The following is a 12,676-nucleotide window of genomic DNA, read 5'->3' as shown; positions in this document are numbered from 1 at the left end:
TTGTGAAAGTATGCTAGCAAGCCGCAATGAGCAAGCGAGGCTTCTTACATTTGCTACATTGTCTCACAATATAACACGTTAGGTAAAGGGTTGGATGTGACCAATAATTGCAGAGAAATGGAGCCAAGCCCATTTCATTGACTGTGCAGGGGTTGATGTGGATTCTCTGCTAAGACTGCATAACCAATGGAAGCCATGGTGTGTGCCGGGTGTGTCACAGCCTCACTTAGGCACAGGGTTTCCTTGTCTTTGTTCCAGGGAGGATGGTGGATTTTCCAGGGTACAATCTGTCTGGTGCAGTCGCCTCCTTCCTATTCATCCTGCTGACAATGAAGCAGTCAGGTAGGATTCCCTTCTCCCTTTACTGTATAGTCTAATGTCCCAGTGAGCTAGTCTGGGTCCAAAGGTCTAGAACAACATCTAAGAGTGTAAGCCCACCTGTATCCAAAAAGGAACTCCTCACTTTTGAGGAGCTCCTCCACTCCTAGCTGAGTCACCTTTGGAAAGTTACTTGAGCACCTCATACCTTAGTTCTTTCATCTTTTTAATGAGAATAACAGCAGTAACTACATCTCAGAGGCCAGCACAGGCTTTAGGATTAAATGAGACATTAAAAGCACTTGAATCAGTGGTTGCACCACGTTAAATTATTAATTCACTCTAGTACTTTGGGGTCAAGAAATGCAGCTGCTTCTTACCATAAATTAAGCTGCAATTAAAAAAATACTTGGAAATAAGAAACTAGAAGAAATGGACTTTGGAAATCTCACTAGCTGAATTTTGACGTCAAAATGTTGCACCTTGAAAAATAATTATTTAAAAATTCAGTGTCAAAAAAAAAAATCAGTGTCAGAAGGAGATGTCAGAGCCCTAAGGAAAATGCAGCATGGCGAAGTGGGAAAAAACACGACACAGAGCATCAGAGGGCGCAGGCTCTGCCTCGGCGCCTCAGAGCTGGTGGGTCTGCCTCGGCGCCGCAGAGCTGGTGTGTCTGCCTCGGCGCCTCAGAGCTGGTGTGTCTGCCTCGGCGCCGCAGAGCTGGTGTGTCTGCCTCGGCGCCTCAGAGCTGGTGTGATGTGATGAGGCTGCTGGCTTCTCTGTGCTTGTGCTGCAGCTCCCTACCCTGAAACAGTCAATCTGATGGAATGTCTTCAGTTCTAGCTTCATATTTAGACTTCATCAATGAAGAATACAAGCAGATCTCCACTTAGGCTCTTTAGCCACCTTTTGAGCAGCCTCTATTTGATACCCAGCAGCAGCTAAGTAGGGTGAGGTTCTTCCTAGCAGGATTGGATCTGCACAGAGAAAGAGCAAATGGCCCCGGAGCATTTAGAATGAGAAAGAACATATCATACGTGAAATAAAATGATCAAACATAATAACATACATAACTGTTAAACATCTCTTCAATTTGCAGATAACAAGGAAGAGATCAGACATGTCTTAGAATTTGTTTGGAAGACCCAAAAATCTCTAGACAAACCAGTGTCCTTAATCCAGCACAAAATGTCCTTGTGAAAACTGCATTGTACATAGTCCCAGTAATTGGCCTCCTGCCAACTCCAGACGGGGAAAAAAAAACAAAAAAAAAAACAAACAAAAAAAACAGTTTTATATCTAAGAGAAGAGGAATCCTGAAAGGCTAAAAAAGCTAATAAATGGATTTATTATCTAAACTTCAGGAAAATAAAATGTTAATAACAAGAATAAGGTTTCCAATTTAAAAAGTCAATTTACATGAGAATAAATGACTCAAGGAATAAATAATTTACTTGAGAATAAAAACAACCCAGGTATGCTGGTATTAATATCTTGAAGATGAAGAAATTAGGACTTCAAATCTCAAAATCTTACCAAGAGTAATAGATTTGCCACCAAATCACATAGCTGGTAGGTGACAGACAGCAACCTCACCCACATTTTTGAACTGCATTTGTTTTCAGTACACAAAATTGACTCTGTAACAAACAGATGTGCAAATCACCATGCTGGATTTCTCTAAAACATTAAACATATATCTCTCCCTCTTCTAGTTGCCTCCATTTTGACAGGCTGGACACCCCAAAGCATGCATATGATTTTCTGATTGGCATTTCCTCATTCCTCTTTTTCACTTATTTTATAGAAGACTTTAGAGTCATTGGCCCTGCTCATCCTATCCTGGCCAGGGTTGGGGAAGATGCCCTGTTAACCTGCCAGCTACTCCCCAAGAGGACCACAATGCACATGGAGGTGAGGTGGTACTGCTCAGAGCCCAGCACACCTGTGTTTGTGCACAGGGATGGAGTGGAGGTGACTGAGATGCAGATAGAGGAGTACAGAGGCCGGGTAGAGTGGATAGAGAACGGCATTGCAAAGGGAAATGTGGCACTGAAGATACACAACATCCAGCCCTCCGACAATGGACAATACTGGTGCCATTTCCAGGATGGGAACTACTGTGGAGAAACAAGCTTGCTGCTCAAAGTAGCAGGTGAATATCTGGAGAAAGACACAGGGTCTCAAGAGGCAGAGATATATTAATCTGTGGTAAGCTTTGTGACAGTTGAGGAATTCCTTTTGAATCATCAAGGTAATTCCTAATGCTTAGTCCTCTACCCTGATTGATTTAAAAATAAGTGGTTCTGGAGTCTTCAAGCTTAGCGTTAAAATATTTTCCCAAATTTAATTTGCACAGTTTTGACTGTTCTTGAGGATTATTTGGAATCCATGACATGCAGTCTTTAGCAATTTTGCTGAGATACACATTTGTGCTACCTAAGGCTGGTGCGCAAGAGCAAACCAATTGCTGCGTGAATGAGCCCAGCTGACGTCCGGCATCTGTATCTCAGGGCATTGGTTTTTCTCTACCCAATCCCATCTATGCAGAAACTGAGACGTGAAAATGTTCTTTCGTTGTGAAATGCCCTCAGTTAGAAAGCTATCAACAAGACTGAAAAGGCTAAGAATGTCGTGCTTTGGAGATTGTTATATACTAGTGTTCAATGAATTGGGGACTCACAGATGCTTTTGGACACACCCTCTGTGAATGGGAAGGTTCTTCATATTGCTGTTGTATTAGCTAAGCAGGAAGGAGTAGGGAAGAAGGGGACAACTGAAGAATGGATCTGTCTTATGAAAAGTAAACTATCATATGATTCCCTGACAGGGCTAACTCCTCCATGCTCTAAAGAGAAAATCAAGTAAATCCAATTACTAAGGCAAATGGGGAAAATAGTTCTCTGGAGATGTTAACATCTCCAGCTGATACTGCTTCCTTCTTTACTTCCCTGGGAGGCTGTTTCCTAATACCTTTTTCTTTTTCTTAACATCCATTACTGTTACTATGTTCAAGGCGATTCAAAATGGATGGAGGAATACATATATTTCTGACATGGGGGGACAGGGAACGTACTGATGTATTTCAATATCAGGAACATTTACAAATAAGTCACACATTTTCTAAGGCTCCAAGGGAAGGGAGTGGATCTCTCTTTTACCAGCAAGTGATTAAGACAGAATTCCCATTTATGGAAAATATAGTCCCCTTAGTTTGGGTGTGGGAGTTTCACGTTAAATAGAGAAAAAAAATTCATGATTTCATAAACTGTTGTAAACTAGGATTTCTCAAAACCATCTTACCCATTGAATAGAATATTTAGGTACAAATAACGACTCGTGGAGATTCGCATTTCACATGCTCCCGTTTATCCACTTGCTTCCGAAGATCACAGCCACCAGCAAAATATGCAGGAAGAACAGGCCCCTGGGGAGTGATTTCTGACTTTGTGTTAAATCTTCAATCTAAATTGGAGTTCAAGACATCATCTAAAATACCAGACAGTGTGCCCAATACAGATAATTTTAAGATGAAAAAGGCAGAGTTCATGGCACAGAGGAATTAATGAATAAATTACACCTCATCTCTGTTTGCAGTGCTAGAGGCGTTGCAAAATGTCATGATGTCCCCCTTCTCTGATTCCCCTTTCTGGATCTGGAGAAAAGTACTGGTCAGATGCTAAAATGTAAAGACCCAGACTGGGGAACAAATAAAGTGTATCTGAACTCACATTTGAATGGGGAGACTGAGGTCGACTTTCTGCTTCTCAGACTCCTGAACTCCGGCCACCTCCTTGTGAGCAACATCACTGGGATCTCAGCCTCTGTGATTTCTGCCTCTGTGGGCTCTGGGTGTCAGAGCTGTGGCTTCCCTCTGCAGATCTGGGGTCTGCCCCTAACATCCACATGGAGGGACCTGGGGAGAGTGGAGTCCAACTTGAGTGCACTACAAGGGGCTGGTTCCCAGAGCCCCAGGTGTATTGGGAAGATATCCAGGGAGAGAAGCTGCTGGCCATGTCTGAGCATCACATCCAAGATGAAGATGGCCTGTTCTATGTGGAAGCCACCCTGGTGGTCAGGAACGCCTCTGCAGAGTCTGTGTCCTGCTTGGTCCACAACCCCGTCCTCACTGAGGAGAAGGGGTCGGTCATCAGCCTCCCAGGTCAGTGCTCTGCCTCTAGGACCCACATGCTCAGATCAGCAGGAGAGGTCCCAGGGACTGCACCACAGCACCTCGTATTTTTATCAAGAGACATTATCTATCATATAGCAATATGTATTGAAAGCCATAAAACATTTATGACTGGAAATATATGCACTACATTTTACTTGAATAGCTGTTATGGCGCCTCCGTTATTTTTGAGTTCTACCTTTCCTTCTTCTGCATTGATTGTTTTTACTCACAAGTATTCATTGCATTGTAAAGAAAATAAAGCTATATTTCTTCAACTGAAATGTTTTCCTATGCTGTCTTGTGCTGATTACTTCTAGAAATCTATCATATGAAGATAATCAGAGATGTAGACAACTATTTGCATAATAGAATATTAATTATGGCCTTATTTATAAATAGCAGCAAAAACAACCAACCCCCCAATACAACAGTACAGTGTGGAATCTTGTCTTACTATACATTATAGCATTAATAAAAAAGGATATTTTTAAATAATTTTAATGGTTGAAAAAAATCCTCATGATGCACTATTCAATAATAAACATGACATCTACCTATAAATTGACATTTCCAATCACATAAAAGTTATTGGCCTTAAATAACTTATAACTGCACTAAAACTTTCAGGATACCCTCCACATTTGGATATAAGTATACAGTTATTCATATAAATGGATAGATTAAAAAAACTTTAAAGTTAATGTTACATTTTAATTTTAAATGAAGCTGATTGTATATTACATATAATTCGTCTCTCTACTTTGTAATTATAGGTGATACTGTTTATGTCCATATAACTTTGTACTTTCTGTGTATCTATAAAAGGAACATATGTTATTTTCATGCTGATAGCTAAGTATTTATGCTGTAAATATCAGAAGAAACCAACAGAATCATGGGGAGATAGAAGTGACAGCATTTTTGTTGTGCAGAGAAAAGGAAAAAAAGCTGTATCATTGGGTAATCTGTGGGAAAGAATCAGTATTTTTCTGCATTTCATTTTTTTAATGAATTGAGCTTCCCTATATAATGTATAAATTGCTTTTTTAAAAAATAGTTTCTCTCCTTTCCCTTACACCAAATTCCTTAATATGTTATTCTTGTTCTTTTTCCAGAGAAACTCCAGACTGAGCTGGGTAAGTACGAGGTGCTGGCACACACCTGTGGAGGGAGCCTCTGCCCTCCCCAGCAGAGGGAGGGGAGCTACCACGAGACCATGTGACCCAGAAGAGAAACTGAGGCGCGATTTTACCAGGTCCTATGTTCATTAAATACCAGAGGAGACCAGCAAAGTAATGGCCTCATTCAAGGAGGTTGCAGCTGTGTTACCTGACACTTTGGGGGCTCATGGAGATTCCAGTGAGCATCAGATGGACACCTATAGGGAGCATGGCATCATCTCTGTTCTATGTGTTGAGGGGAAAGGGAGCTGCCTCAGAATGTGTGGGGGATGACAGCAGACAGCTGGCCGGGGCCTGGAGGCCCTTTGGAAACATTTCAAGTGTGAACAAGGGCAGCATCATTATGACAACCAGGGTTGCACCCAGCACCTCCCTGCTCAACTTTGCCATGGGCTCCTGCACCTGCTCCTCACCCCAGTACACCCCTAAGCTAATCACTATTGGGAGGGAGCTGTTACTTTCTGAGTGCAACCTGGGATACTGTGAGTGTGGCAATTTTTTTTTTTTTTTTTTTTTTTTTGAGACGGAGTCTTGCTCTGTCGCCCAGGCTGGAGTGCAGTGGCGCGATCTCGGCTCACTGCAAGCTCCGCCTCCCGGGTTCAGGCCATTCTCCTGCCTCAGCCTCCCAAGTAGCTGGGACTACAGGCGCCTGCCACCACGCCCGGCTAATTTTTTGTATTTTTAGTAGAGACGAGATTTCACTGTGTTAGCCAGGATGGTCTCGATCTCCTGATCTCGTGATCCCCCCACCTCAGCCTCCCAAAGTGCTGGGATTACAGGCATGAGCCACCGCGCCGGGCATTTTTTTTTTTTTTTGAGACGGAGTCTCGCTCTGTTGCCCAAGCTGGAGTGCAATGGCGCCATCTTGGCTCACTGCAACCTCCGTCTCCTGGATTCAAGCTATTCTCCTGCCTCAGCCTCCTGAGTAACTGGGACTACAGGCACACACCACCACACCCAGCTAATTTTTTTTTTTTTTTTTTTTTTTGTATTTTTAGTAGAGATGGGGTTTCACCATGTTGGCCAGGATGGTCTTGATCTCCTGACCTCATGATCCGCTGGCCTTGGCCTCCCAAAGGGCAGGATTACAGGCATCAGCCACTGCACCCAGCCTAATTTTTGTTTTTTAAATCTCGGAGTTGGACTGAGGGTATTATTTTGCTGTACCTGAGATAAGTGGTTTAAAACATAACCAGCCGATGTCTGAGCCCCTTTGAGTTTCCCCTTTACCTCCTTACTAGCTCCCTCCTTTTTATGGCCTCTTCTACCAGCCCAAGGCAACCAGCCTGCCTCCCTGCCTAGGTGCATAGAACATGGATCCCTTATGTGCTCTTTCCATCAATTCCTTGCTCTCCATCAAGTCACCTGCTCCAGGAATGTGTGTCCATGTGTGTGCTTTAGGTGAGCTTAAGCACACCTTTCAGCCCACAAAAGAGTTTTTGAGGAAAATCAGGGTAACAAACACAACCCAATCTCTACCAGAGTCTACTATGGCACCTTCAACCCCATTAGGCCGTAAACATAATGGGAAGGGTCCCTGGAAGGCGCAAAGTAACTCCACAATCTGAGGAGAGACACACACCTGTGTACCTTACCCTTCTGAGATCAGGAAGTAAAGCCAATGTTTGGGGCAGGTTGACACAAGTCTGTCTCTCAAGAAGGTTTTAGGAGAAGAGTCATTCCTCTGAGTTCTCTGAGACCCACTGGAGACCCAGCACACACAATACGACCCCATGTCCTGTTGTTCCTAAGTCATGGTAACCTCCGGGGCCACAATTAACCAACACGGAAAGATGGAGCTTCCCATTGCTTCCTGTCAGGTGGGAGAGGAGGGCTCTGGGCATGGAAGCTTTGCAGTGAGCTCTAATGATGGGACACCCAGCTCTCTATGGAAGTCCTAAGACTGAAATCGCTGCTTGTAGTCTTACAAATAATGTTTTTCATTTATAAAAATAGTAGTTTTTTAAAATATTAATTGTATGCCAGGCACGATGCTGAATGTGTTATGGGAATTATTTCATTTTTTCTTACAATAATTATAAAGTTTAATTGCTTTATCTTCATTTTACAGCTAAGAAACAATCTTAGAGACATACATGGTTTGCCAAAAATCAGGAAGAAATGGTGATGTTTACCTTCTAATCTACATCTATCTAACTTAACAGTGCAAGTCCTTAATTACTTATGTGTGACTTTGTCAGCTCATTCATCTCTATTTTTCTCATCTTTAAAGTGAACAGGTTGAATTTAATCTCTAAGGTAGTGTCCAGTTCTAAGAGATTAGATATAACTTAGCATATTTGAGAAATGAGATAGTGCATTAATTGAATATGCTGATTGAAAGAGGATTATGTGGTGTGATGATGAGATTATCAGGTTTCAAGGAATCAGTATATAATTCAGTGTACTTCACGCTCCAGAAGGGAATTAATTTTTCAGTGGATATTCAGAAGGCATTTCAGAACATACAAACAATAACCAAAACAAAGCAATATATTTCAGCACAAAATTGTCTGGAAGGCTGTGTACAAAACCGTATAGAAAAAGGAGGTTAACTACTGCATGTTCACACTTATAAGGGGGAGCTGATTGATGAGAACACATGGATGCATGGCAGAGAACAACACACACTGGACACCTGTTGGGGGATGGGGGAGGGAGAGCATCAGGAAGAACAGCTAATGGATGCTGGGCTTAACACCTGGGTGATGGGATGACCTGTGCAGTAAGCCACCATGGCACACGTTTACCTATGTAACAAACCTGCACATCTTGCACATGTACCCCGGAACTTAAAATTGAAAGAAAAAAAAAAGTGGGTTAGGCATAGTGGCTCCCAAGGAGCTTGTATTCTAGTAGAACATCAATTATTAACAAACAGGGCTGCGTGATTTTTTTAGCACTTTAAACTTTAGTTTTACTTGGATTCTGGACAAAAGGAGTTTTGTCTGTATCTGTAATGCATCAAATTAATTGAATTCCATACTTACATTTTGCTTCCTTCAGTCTCCATTGAAGTCAATTTTAGCTCTTAATTACCTATGTCAGGCAGGGCAAGCCAGTTTAAGATCTAATATGTGCCACAGGTCACGCACGGACAGGGAATAAAATCCTCATATGGATAAAGGAGATGAGGAAACAGTCTGTTTTATTAAGTAATTTACCGTAAGCCATGTGGATGGAGAAACAGCCCCAAACTAATCCCTAGTCCATTTTTTCTGATTCTTGTCTTCAGACTTTAATAGATACATAGGAGAGGAAAATAATATTGTTTTAGGTAAAATTACAGGACAAAGCAAACAAAATGCTGGAAATAACTGGGAGTCAACTGTTACCTGGAATGGAAGGTAATAATCTGAAAATTCAAATTGTGTTGACAGGGACTTTCCTCTCTACAAAGGTAGCTGGCAGTTTTCGGCCAATGACATAATGGGATGTTAACGCCTTTGGCCAGTGACTCTATGCAGAGAACCAACAATTTTATGCTTGTGTTTCTATTATAAATGATCACACCTTATGCAAAACCATTCTTATCATTTAATAGAAAAGGACGACACTTAATTTAGAATAGAGAAAAAAATGGCATGGGCAGGGCCTGATGAGAATGGAAAATGTAACATAGCTTGGGCCCAGGAAAGCCCTCAGAGAACATCTTTCCCCACTTTGCACAGTGGGAGAATTAGACCCCTTTTTTACATTCATCATTGTTTCACAATTTGTACTTTGCCGACTTCCCCAATTATTGATCTTAAAATGTTAATTTTAATTTTCAAAATTATTTGAGGACATTCAACTGGTGTGTGTCTGTAACTCCACCTATGTGGAGCATTGGGGAAATAAAATATAGTGGCTGGACCAGACTTACAAGGTACTATAAAGTCCACCTAGAGGAAAGCTTCTTCAAATATCATTACCAAAAGTCCACATGAGACACGTTTTTAAACCCCTCCCTATTACCACGTCAGAGGGTGGGGATGGCTCCAACGCCTTCAAGTCTCACAGGTCTGTGCACCTCTGCTCACACTGCAGGGTCTTCCAGGCACTTAATGCAAACTATTTTGTTCAACTCTGAAACATTATGATTTTGGTAGTTGTATAGCAAATTTATAGTTTAAGAAACTGAGGCATTAAGAAGTAGTTTAAGACAGATTAAGAAGTAGTTTAAAATCATACAGAATGGAAGTGTTAGAAGAAAAACTTTAGACAGACTAAATTTAGCAGAGTCTGACTGAGCAAAGGATGACTCATAAACAAGCCATCCCTCAGAATCAGAACGGTTTCAGAGAATTCAAAGCAGCAATTTGGTCAGACAGCATTTATGGACAGAAAATGGAAATGAGGTACAGAAAACAGAAGTGAGGTACAGAGACAGCTCTATTGGTTGCAGCCTGGCGTTTGCCGATTTGAACAGGGTTTCAACAGTTGGCTGCCTGCAACTAACAGAAGTGCAGCAGCTGCTACTCAGCTATTTATTACAAAAGTCTACTCCTAAGTTAGGCTTAGCTCCTAAGTTAGGCTTATTCATAAAATAATTTTGCAATTAAAACTCCCAGAATAAAATGAGCAATTTATAAATTTGGCCCCAGGATGCCTCTGTACCTGAGTGCCTATGTAACAAACTGCAACCTAAGTTAGGCTTTCAGTAGTTGACGTACTAAGTTAAATTGCAGTTTGTTACATAAGGAGTCAGGTACAGAGGCATCTGGGGCCAAATTTATAAACTGTTCACTTTATTCTGGGTGTTTTTTGTTTGTTTGTTTGTTTTTAAAGTCTCGCTTTGTCACCCAGCCTGGAGTGCAGTGGCATGATCTCAGCTCACTGCAACCTCTGCCTCCCGGGTTCGAGCAATTCTTCCACCTCAGTCTCCTGAGTAGCTGGGATTACAGGCACCCACCATCATGCCCGACTAATTTTTGTATTTCTGTAGAGACGGGGTTTCACCATGTTGGCCAGGCTGGTCCTGAACTCCTGACCTCTGGTGATCCACCTGCTTCGGCCTCCCAAAGTGCTGGGATTATAGACTTGAGCCACCACACCCAGCCTATCTGGAAGTTTTAATTGCAAAGTTATTTTATTATTGGTCTGTAAACTGAAAAAAATACAGGTAGAAGCAGGTAGGGATTCAATTACTATTTTACTCAGACTGACACACATCATGGAATGATTCCTCCTTAAAGAAGAGCAACCTCTATTCTGAGTCCATGAAACCCCCACCTCACCTAAGGATGACCCCGAGCCTCACAGCAACCCTGGGATGCTCATGGTTTCTAAACTCCAATGGAGCTTTTCTTAGAGATGACATTATTGGTTCCATTTTGATTCTTTCATTGTGTTTTGTCCACTTTATTTAACAGCTTCTTTAAAAGTGATTGGACCTTCCCAGCCCATCCTTGTCAGAGTGGGAGAAGATATACAGCTAACCTGTTACCTGTCCCCCAAGGCGAATGCACAGAGCATGGAGGCGAGGTGGGTCCGATCCCACCGTTACCCTGCTGTGCATGTGTATATGGATGGGGACCATGTGGCTGGAGAGCAGATGGCGGAGTACAGAGGGAGGACTGTGCTGGTGAGTGACGCCATTGACGAGGGCAGACTGACCCTGCAGATACTCAGTGCCAGACCTTCGGACGACGGGCAGTACCGCTGCCTTTTTGAAAAAGATGATGTCTACCAGGAGGCCAGTTTGGATCTGAAGGTGGTAGGTAAGAATTCTAGATAGATATTTTGTATTCAATACCTGCTCCTGCCACTTTAATATGCTAGTTCCTGGACAATTTCTCTGACATTTGAAATTTTCTTAATGCTTATTCATCATCAAATTTATATCAAATCCTCCAGTGTGTGAAACTGTCATAGTTACTTAAAATCCACAAACTCAAATGGATGAAATTTAATTATTTGGGCATATAACTTGTATCTTTTCCAGTATCTTCAAAAATTGACCATATCTTTAAGGAAATCTGAGTATCTTACTACATATTTTACAAAAGACTCATTGTTTCACAGTGTGTTATTAGAATTCTGAGAAATGCAATAAAATTCTAGAAACTGTAATCATCTGAAGACTAAACTGGATCCACTGTGTAAACCAAAATTATAAATATTGACAGTTTTGGCAGGGACAGGGGAGAAAAGATGAAATCACTCCCTGCAGCATCATTTCCCACTGTCTGTGTGTGTGAGAATTGAAACGTCCAAGGTTAGCAGATGCCATTGAGTACATATAGGCCCAAGTCTTGGATATGCTACGTGTTTCTCCCATGGATTTTGATTCTAAATTAATAAACACGTTTAGCCACGGGAGCGCATGTTGAGAAGTTTCATGAGCCTCGTATTTTCTGCCATTGGACGTAGATATTTATAAGGTTTCAATTTTTGAGAATATCCTCCTACTCCCTATGTTAATCCTGTCCATGTGACCCATGCCCTGGCCAAAGTTATTTTGTTCTCAGGGACAGAATAAATGTTGGATTTGAACATTTACCTTACCTCTTAATCATCCCAGAATGATTTAGGAATACAAAGAATAAAAATAAGCAAACAAACAAAATAAGAAAATGCTCCAGCCAGCCTCATCCCTAAGTGGAGTGCAATCCCCCTTAAGCTTTTCTCCCTTCCCCAAGCCCTCCACATCCCCTTTTTTCCTCCCAGTGAAATTGCTGCCCACTCATCCACTTGAAAGGACCCCAGGCTTTGGTTGCTTTCTCTGCCCCAGGTCTGGATTCTTCCCCACTGATCACTGTGGAGGGGCAAGAAGATGGAGAAATGCAGCCGATGTGCTCTTCAGATGGGTGGTTCCCACAGCCCCACGTGCCATGGAGGGACACGGAAGGAAACACGATACCATCATCTTCCCAGGCCCTGACTCAAGGCAGCCACGGGCTGTTCCGCGTGCAGACATTGCTAAGGGTCACAAACATCTTCGCTGTGGACGTCACTTGTTCCATCAGCATCCCCTTTTTGGGCTAGGAGAAAATCGCAACTTTTTCTCTCTCAAGTTGA

General features: G+C 42.1%; 1 protein-coding gene across 1 annotated transcript; it reads left to right on the top strand.

The window, feature by feature from the left end:
• Positions 1 to 263: 263 nt before the first annotated feature.
• On the top strand, positions 264 to 12,676 carry BTNL2 (butyrophilin like 2). The gene is given in 6 exon segments (XM_004043768.3): positions 264 to 342; positions 2,126 to 2,473; positions 4,199 to 4,480; positions 5,609 to 5,629; positions 11,029 to 11,376; positions 12,390 to 12,676. Coding segments are annotated over 6 exon segments (1,365 nt in total).

Source organism: Gorilla gorilla, chromosome 5 (assembly GCF_029281585.2).
Source record: "Gorilla gorilla gorilla isolate KB3781 chromosome 5, NHGRI_mGorGor1-v2.1_pri, whole genome shotgun sequence".
Taxonomy (NCBI): Eukaryota; Metazoa; Chordata; class Mammalia; order Primates; family Hominidae; genus Gorilla; species Gorilla gorilla.
Note: the sequence above shows the minus strand (reverse complement) of the source record. Positions and strands in the feature narration are given on the sequence as shown.